At 39.6% G+C, this 9,435-nt stretch overlaps 1 protein-coding gene across 1 annotated transcript in view; it reads right to left on the reverse strand.

Annotated features, from left to right (window-relative positions):
* Positions 1-1,084: 1,084 nt before the first annotated feature.
* The window catches only part of HDC (histidine decarboxylase), an 8,777-nt gene continuing 426 nt past the window's right edge, over positions 1,085-9,435 (reverse strand). Inside the window, exons 2-11 of the mRNA XM_014306507.1 lie at positions 8,584-8,697; positions 7,717-7,839; positions 6,768-6,902; positions 5,724-5,867; positions 5,405-5,471; positions 4,438-4,600; positions 4,246-4,336; positions 2,984-3,082; positions 2,209-2,310; positions 1,085-2,025 (exon numbers count right to left, since the gene is read on the reverse strand). Coding sequence (XP_014161982.1) covers positions 1,264-2,025; positions 2,209-2,310; positions 2,984-3,082; positions 4,246-4,336; positions 4,438-4,600; positions 5,405-5,471; positions 5,724-5,867; positions 6,768-6,902; positions 7,717-7,839; positions 8,584-8,697 — 1,800 coding nt within the window. The 3' untranslated portion in view covers positions 1,085-1,263. The remainder of the gene's footprint in view (positions 2,026-2,208; positions 2,311-2,983; positions 3,083-4,245; positions 4,337-4,437; positions 4,601-5,404; positions 5,472-5,723; positions 5,868-6,767; positions 6,903-7,716; positions 7,840-8,583; positions 8,698-9,435) is intronic.

Consider the following 9,435-nt stretch of genomic DNA (forward strand, 5'->3'; position numbering starts at 1 on the left):
TATAAATTTAAACATCTAAGACTAAGCACAAAGGGACTGCCATCCTCACTGTGTGTTTATTGCTTTATTGTGTAAACAGAAAGATTTAATAGCACTATTAAAAGTGATATGAAACATAGTCATTGATTTTTTAGCAGAAATAACATGTGAATAAGAGATTGTCTTAATGAAGCAGAACCACTCCAACTCCACCTGCATCTTAGCTGATTTTGTATAAGGGCCTAGACATTAACCAGGCTCATTTTTTATATAACCTGGGAATAGTTGTTCTGGATCAGAGGGAAGATCCATCTGTCTGAGTGCACTGCCTTCAAGGTAGGGCGACTTGTAGCTGTCTGGAAACAGCTACAAGGAAAGCACTGAGCATCTAGCTGTGCTTTCCCAGAATAAAGTCCATCAATCACCATGTTTCCTGGCTCAACTGTACTATTCCTAAATTTAAATTTTCCTTAATAGATGTTTCTCCCCCCTGTTTTTTTATATACATAAATCACTGGTCTCTTGTAGCAAAATGTTTGTCGTATAAAGACTCTTTATTATAATGCCCCTTTAGTTCTTCGTTATGAGAGAGAAGAAAATATCATTCCTCCTCCCTTTCCTCATGCATTTGTGATTTACAGACCTTAGGTAATGCTGAGAAAGGCCACAGGTGCTTTGCAAGGGCAACCGTTTTGTAACATGGTTGCACAAAGCCTCCCTTAGCTGATTAGAACAGGTGGACTGGAAGGGCTGCTGTGTTTAACTCTGGGAAAATTGCCCTGCTGCAGCAAAATCTCTTAGAGAGGTTATATCCTTCTTTTTGCACTGTTCAAAACTGATGTTGGCATTGGCTGCACACACGGATCCTCATATCAGTCTAGAGATCTAAAGTCAAGGTATCAACCCCCCCACCTCCTCCAAAAAAAACAAAAAAAAAGAAAAGGAAAAACCACCACAAAACCAAAAACCAGTGGTGCAAATAGAGACCTGGATTGTTTATCACCTCCTGGGGCCGGCATACTCTGGGGCCATTACCAGCACTGGTAAGGTAGAAATTGGTACTTTCTTTACCATAGTCTACAAAACAGAAGGTTTCATGTTATAGGCCTATAAGATTTATTTGATATTTTAATCTATAAATACATGAGGTTTTCACCAGTAAAAGCACAGGCATTTTCTCAGTGGTCATTGCCACAGCTTACATTTTGAGCAAAAGAACATGTAGTATTGCGTGTGAATAAGCAAACTTTGGTTCTCTTTCTAAGGACCAAGCTCTCTTACTTGTTAAACAATGGCCTGCAGAGGGCAACAAGGCAGCTGAAGGCCACACTGAATGCTACACTCTGGGAAACTTGGGACACTGTAGAATTTAATTAGTTTTTTGAAGGCACCTTTTTTGAACATCATCATGTCTTCAGGCAGCCTGGAAAGAACTCTGGCATTTGCACAAGACTCCTTCTTGTCAGTGGCTGCTGCTTTGGGGTTACATTGCTCCAGATTACCAGTCACTGGCACACTGGTGCAGCTAAGGGAACGTGCTGTCTTTTTCTTGCCTTGTACAGATAAATAACTGAATAAAAAAGAGGTTAACTTATGTTTGGTAACATTTTGGACATCTTCTGGAAAACAGTCATCCAGAGGATCCTCTTGACCTTTCACCTGTTGACTAATCCCACACTTACTGGCACTTACTGATAATTTCTTAGGCTGTACTACTGTTTTTCTGGAAGGTGTTTTGTATTTCCCTCCATCTAAGTAAAGCTGAGGAACATTGCTAATGGCATCAGAAGTAGGCTGAACTATTGTAGTGGGGATTCCTGCCCCATCACCAGAATTGATGCAGTGCAACCCATAACTCTGGCTGATGATTTGGGCTGCAGTGTGTTGAATGATGCTCCAATCCTGCAGAATATCTTCCCTGGTTGTGAACTGAGATGTCACAGTGAAGCGAATGATGAACTTGTCATGGATGGTTGCTGGAATGAGGAAGAGCCTGCCAGAACTGCTCAGCTCTTTCAGGAGTTTTTCTGTCAGCCAGTTGGGACCCTGTTTTAAATATGAATAATAAAAAAAATAGTATAGTTAGAATTTCCAGTGACATCCAAACATATCTCAGAATTGCAATCACAAATTCTTACTTGGAAGTATATTCACAGTTATTAATGTCTGGGGAGAGGTCAGCTGTGGTCAGTTCATTCCAAAGGGAAGTGCAAAGGGGCCAATCTTTACCTTTAGGCGAAATACAACCAGCCCAAGATGTCTCTTGGCAGGAATTTCAAAGAGTGGGTCACTTTTAACCAAGGATTCAAAGAATTTGGCTGTTTCAGTACCCTACAATTAAGGGGAAAAAAAAGTTATCTGTTTGTCACAAACCCACTTGTAAGATGCTAAACTGGGTAGTTAAAAGGAATTCCTTTCCTTACTAAAACACATCACTCCAATGCATGAATAAGAGCAAACAGAAAAATGACATCAAAGCTAAGAATTTTAAAGTCTGTCTCTATTTGCCCAAAGCCTTGACAATGAACATGAGTAACTGGCCTATACACTGAGATTTTCCATAGGAGGTTTGAAAAGAGAATGTGCCTTCTCATATGAGAGTCCTTTTGCAGCAACCATTGATCCACAATGTGACCCCTCCTATTTACACTCCATCAGAGACTTAAGCCTGTACATTTTCATAGTGGTGGGTTCAGTTATTCATCACAGCCTGCCCCAAACAGCTGCCACTTGACCTCAAAGAAAGCTTCTCCAGATTATGGCTCAGTAAAGTGCAGAAGGCAGTGATCAAGTCCCTTTCCATTCTCCAGTGCTGTCAAGAAGGGGGGACAGGAGATTTTTGGCTACACAGTCAATCTTTACAGATTATTTTAGAGTAAAACCAGCAGGCATTTAGAATTCACATGCAAGCTTTGAGTGTGAGAGGATTCCTCATCTCTGCATCTCTGAGTGTACTAATCTCACCCACCAAGAACTGAACATAACACACTGGTAACTCACACACCTGTCTGACATGAGCCTGAAGCTTTTTCACCCCAAAGGAACGAAGCACAAACCACAGCTTCAGAGAACGAAATCGGCGACTCAGTGGAATTTGCCAGTGCTGTGAAAACAGAACAGTGCATCAGTGAGTGCAGAAACAACAAAAAGGAGAGTTCTCCTTCCAGTGCTACATTTCCTGCTTCAGACTCAGGTCAGAGACCTCTCTTGAGATAAATAGTGTCATGTTACTGAAAATCTGCTAAGCCTAGGAAACATCAAAGAAACACTGTGTCCCCATATTTTTCAATTATTTGCAAAAATAAGATTTTGGCTATTCCCCTTAATTTATGTCTTAGATATGCTTAGAATTTTAAATTAATTGCCAGCTTATAACAACAACCTTTTGCATTTAAGAGCATAATCAATTTAAGATGTGGCCATTTACACTTTAGGACTGACTAGTGCTCACTTCAGCTCCTGTAATTTCCTGAACATTTTTCCAAATCAATTATAAACAGCAAGATTTGATACTGGGGTAGGCAGTTCCAGACGAAGTAACACCTACTCCAAGGAAAAGAGTGAGAAAACGTGTAAAGGAATATTTCGGGGAAGCTGCACAATGACGTGCAGAATCCAATTTCACCACAAGAGGGACTCAATAGCCTTTTTTCCATCCCTCCCTCTCTCCCCTCTAGTGAAAAGCACTATTGATTTCAAGAAAACAATTATCTTTTCAGGACTAGGGTGAGATCATAGCAGAAATAATTGGCAGTGAATATTCCTTTGTATTACTGTACTGAAATCTGCTGTAAGATGTATCTGCAGTGAAATGCCTCTTAGCTCGCCTATGAATACCTTACTCTGAAGAAAAAATGTAATTCATTCTCCTGCTGTTTCAGAGCATGGCTTTTCCATTGCTTACTCCTTTCTCTCTTTTATTACATATCAGAGATACAAGAAATCCAGCCAAAATGGCATCAGTAGGAATTACTTCAGCAACACAATAAACAGAAATGACCCTTTGCATTAGAAAGGCAAGGCTGGATGTGCACCTGTGTAAAAATCTTAAGTACTTCAATCTGAAAGCAATTTTATAATTAATCTTCATAACCAGGGCTTACTGCAAAGTTCTGCTATTTTCTCTGCATTAGGTTCTCAGTATAATTTGGTTTACATAGTAAGACCAGCTATAAGATAAGCATACTCCAGAATGTGAGAGGAATTTCACAGTCTGATTGAAAATTTTACAGGCAATACAAAATATCAGCTTAAATGATAACTTACCATGAAGTCAATTGCAGCTCCTGAATTGGCATGTCTGAGGTAGACAGGGTTAACACTGAAGGTTTGATGCAACTTGTGTTTATCTTTAACCCTATGGATTGTAGAAGGAAATAGATTTAGCAAAGTGCAGAGAAAAACTTTGCAATTTGCATGTTATCCTTTTGGTGTTGTTTGTGTTTTGACTATACTCACCAAAATCCAGTGCAGTCAAAATGGACCATCATCCACTTAGAAGGATTAAAAGTAAAGGAATCTGCATATTCAATTCCATCCAAAAACAACCGAAATTCAGGACATACAAATGCTGTTCCTGCATATGCAGCATCAATATGAAGCCAGAGTCCCTCAGAATCACCTGTTGGAATTGAGATTGTTGTTATGTAAGGGACATAGGGAATCGAAGTGCATGCTAATCTCTCCTCTCTGCAAACCAGGTGCAGTGTTTTGGAGGAGGCTGACAAGCAATTGACAATCTAGTTTTATTCTAAAAGTGTGGATCCATAATGCTAAAATATAGGATAATGCTGAAACCACATGGACTCTGTAAGAAAATTCACTATTCTATATTTTATGTGGCTGAGTCTTTTTAACATTTGATTTCTCTCACCTGCCCTTTCACTAAGTGAAATTCCCCAGTACCCCTCAGCTGCACAAAATAAAGATATAGTGGCAAGCAAAAAAGGACCCAGAAATAGAAGCCACATTCTGGCCCATAAGAGAAAGCTCCTCTGGTCTTCAGCAGTTACTGGTCAGAATTTATGCTAGAATAGACTTTGCAACCATGTCAAATTTACCTGTGATACTGATTGATCCAGAGGATGTCCTACCAGAATCTACCTTCAAAACTCCTTTGCTAGATTAAGTATTAATGGGTCCATCCTACAACAGTACCACACAGTCTGTATTTCCTGAATAACCACATTAAAGATTTATCAGCTGGCAAATTTCATCTATCTCGAATAGAATGTATTTTAGCATCCTAATTTAATCTTACAGAAATCACTGCAGTCTTGTACTGACTTCAGCCATCCCTAAGACATGTCTGAAACTCAGCTCTCCTTCATTTTGGCATGAAAAATCTAAGAGTATCTTCTAGATACTAGAGTATCCTCTAGATACTTTCATAGAGAAAAATCGGGGGAAAAAAAAAGACACTTACAAACTGGACCCAGTTCTGAGAGATTGTCAAAAGCACAGACACCAGTTGTTCCCAAAGTTGCACAAACCTAGGAAAAAAAAATCTGTTATAATGGATTTGGCTTCTTTTAATACATGGATGCAGCGCTTTAAAAGTGGGCAGTTTATTGCAGGCAGTCAAAACATAAAAACATTTTATTTAATAAAATAGAAATTCCTGTATACATTTGAATCTTCAGCTAATGTATTTCAACACAATAAGAAATTTTTTATATGTAATTTCATGTTGACATCAAGAATATAACCCTATGTCAATACCCCAACCAGAAAGTTGAACATACAAAGACTGGCACTAGGCCTTTCTTTCTGTCTTCTGCAATGGCTTTCTTCAAAGTTTCACCTCTGAGGGAAAAGTTCTCATCCACAGGCAGAAATTTTATCTTCACAAGAGAAATCAAGCCAGCCTTTTCTACAGAGGAATGTGCCTTTAAAATAAGAAAAACAGTAAGAATTCAAGCTCTGAAGCTGAACAGCTGTGATAAATTATGGCTTTATTAAAGACAGTGGTGGCAAGAAATACAGAGATAACAACCTTATTGTAATCCCTTTTCATACAAGTCTGAAAGCATCTTCTTTGTGAGTAACTGTAAGAAACTGTACCCTGTAATTCCAAAGAATGCTTCATTTACTTGGGTACTGGTTTCTAAAATATAATCATAGGCATCCTCATCTTGGGTTTGGAGGGACATTTATCAAAACTCAGCTCTTAAAGGATCCCCTAGAAATGAATCAACCTCAGTTTATTCCCTCCTCCCTGCCATAAGAAGATAAATCCCCTGAAGTGTGTTTACTTCTGGATAGAGCAAAACACCTTAGAAGATACAGTCCTTTTAGTTAGACTAAGAGAGAATGAGCATGAGTGTCTCTCCTGTGGTAGTTTTCCCAGGGGAATGTACTGCTCAGTTCAGGAGGCCAAGGACAGAACCAGTTTGCTGGCAAAAGCCAACAGTGGAGCCCACAGCCAGGAACAGCATTCAGGTAACAGTGCCTTGAGCATGCCTGTCTCTGAGGGGAAGGAGGCTGGGAAGAAACACGAGATGAAGCAGCATGAGCTCAGCACATAGTTCCTGGATCAAGGCTTTGTGAAAAACAGGAAGGAAATGCAGAACTCAGTCATGTGAAACAATCTCTTGAGGACTGCCAAGACCCTAAAAACCTCGCCTCACACTGATTCAGTTTCCACATCTGCAGAAAGCAGCAGCAGGGGAACTGGTCCACACTTGTGAGACATTCCTGTGTTGTGGTACAGAAATGTGACTTCACATGGCAAAGGCTGAGTGAGACAACAGAAGCAATTGGTCTTCCTTGGAACCATAAGAACCTACTTGATCAGAAGCGTAAGCGACGAGGCGAGAATTGAGCAAGGACTCATCAGTGTCCGGCTCAGAAACCTTCAGCTCCAGAATTTTGTTCTTCCTTGCTGCCAGCAGTGCAACCAAGGTTGATTCACTCACAGTGCTCTGCAAAGACATTGCTCATTTACTGCAACTGCTACTTCATTGCTATTTTGCTAGGGATCTGCTGAAATCAGTGAAGTGCCCAGTGCCCACCCCCTCTTTTATTGCTACTCCTGCTTTTCTCTGACGCAGTGGAGAGTCATTAGCTGATGAGCAGCTCTCTGGGCCAGCAGCACAAAACAAAGCCCTTTAACTGCTGTATATTTTAACGTGCAGAACTGAGTTCTGGGGAGTAAATAAACCACATTTTCCTTTTGTTCTACAAATAAAACATAGTATTTCCCATAAAATTACAAACATGATCAAAGCCCCTTATAATAACAAAGATGCAGCACTGATTCCAGGGAACTCTTGCTTATGTCTTCTGGAAGGAGGTAACAGTTCAGGCCTTGACCTTGCACCTCTCAGAGACAAAATGTAGACATGAGAAAAAGGAAAAGTAACTTCTTGTGTGGCTAAGGAGTGTGTCAGAAGGATAGTGACAAGGATTCCTTCTCTAATTATGTAAGAATCATTTTAGTGCAAATATGGTGATGTGAAAGATCAGAAACAGATTAAAGAAATGAAATCTGACTCATTTATTCTTTAAAAGACCACAAGAATACCTGCTGTTTGTTCATAACACAGCACTAAAAGCAATAGCAGTTTTATTCTATAATCTACCACATTTAATACTAAAATTTGGGAAAATAATGCCAAATTTGGATTCAGAGTCATATAGAAAATTTTGTTGGTTTTGTCTCTAGGAAAGCTTATCACCCAGAGAGAAATTCACTTGAAAACAAACATTGATAAAGCCATCTCTAATCTCCCCTACCTGTAGTACTCCTCCACCCACACTGTCGGGATGGTGGTGCAGGAATTTATCTGGAAGGCCCAGCATTTTAGCCAACCAATCCATCACATTCATTTCCAGTTCTGTACAGGCTGGGCTGGAGGCCTAGAAAAAATTGAAAAAGGAGAATCAGGCTGTAGTTCACCCTGGGCACTGATCTCTCATCCAACTGAGAGCTGAGAGAGGCAATGAGCTAATCTGATACAGCTACATGGAGACCACACCAACCAGTTTCTTGCAGATTTATGGGCTTCTGCTTTCTTACACAGAGACACACATCTAAAAATCTGGGCAACTTTGGCACTGTAGAAACACTGGCTTCAGAAACTTCTGCAGTGTGCAGAGTTATAAGCAAGTAGAGCTCTGTAGCTGCTGCAGGAGGATACAAAATACACAGATATTCTGGCCCAGGATACCAAACAATTATTTTCACAAGAGGAAAAATAGGAAGTGTGTTCTCTCTCAAAGGAGCAAGAGAACTGGAATGGAGCCCAATCTAGCCTGCAGTCATGGATGGTGGCTGCTCTATTGCTTACACTGCTTGTGTAAGAGTTTTGGCACTGAGACTAGATGACAAGGAACAGTGCTCAGTGTGATATGCAAAGAATTTGAAAACAGACATTTCTAGTATATTTTCTTCATTCGCCTCTTACTACTAGGTAATGCTTGTTCTTATATGTTCTTTTGGATTGGTTTTTTTTTAAGTGACAATTTTCATTTATGCAACAACATACAATTGTTTAAAACAAATAATTATACTGACTCAGAGCACAAGAAAGAATGACTAAGACCTGCTCTTGCATGTTACACACAGGAGAGGAATGTCTAAAATAGCCCCAGAACATTTACCCATGTGAATCCCAAGCAGTTAATTGCATCAGCCAACATATCTCCAAGGAGCGAAGGCCAGGAAGTTAGAGCTGGGAAGTAGGCATGCATGTGTGGACTTTGCCAATGGACTACCTAAAACAGAATTATGTAGAAGTTCAGTCTGCAAATGTCACAAAACTTTGCATGAGATGTAGTGATTCCTGTCTGTTTAAAGTGAGAGAAAAGGATTACAGCAACATAATACATGCAACTATATATCTGCAGCAGAGAGCTGCAGAGATAATATCAACATGACAGCAGCACTAGCAGATGATAACACTGCATTATTAACAGATAAATTACAAATAACAGCAAAAGCATTTATCTGAATTAAACAGGCAGGCAAATATTCTGAACAGGAAAGAATGTTGTGCCATGTTTGAAAGACCAGAATCAGGAAGATTTATCAAAATATTTATCTTTATAAAGGGAATCCTTGCAACAAAGTTGCTCATTTTGTCAAACAACAAGTTGCCTTTAGCTACACACAGCAATTTACAACTATATAAACCCTTCTATATGCCTGAATGAGCTGGTGTGTGGGACACCAGCATAAGTGCATGTAATCTGATTGCCTCTCCTACATCAGATCAAGTTTCTGCAAACATCTATAAAAAATTTGAGAACGGGCTTTGAAAAAGCTTCTTACATAAAACATGCAATTTGGTAATATGAATTGTCTTAGCAGAATCTGCAGTCTTTATGTACAAGAGGAAGCAGACTTTTACATTCAAAGCACAGGAAACAAGCCTTGTATGTGCATGAAGCTGGGCAAGAGTTGTTTCACCTTGCTGTGCCCAGTTTCCACATCTCTGAAATTAATATTATATG

The sequence above is a fragment of the Geospiza fortis genome, unplaced genomic scaffold, assembly GCF_000277835.1.
Source record: "Geospiza fortis unplaced genomic scaffold, GeoFor_1.0 scaffold171, whole genome shotgun sequence".
NCBI lineage: Eukaryota > Metazoa > Chordata > Aves > Passeriformes > Thraupidae > Geospiza > Geospiza fortis.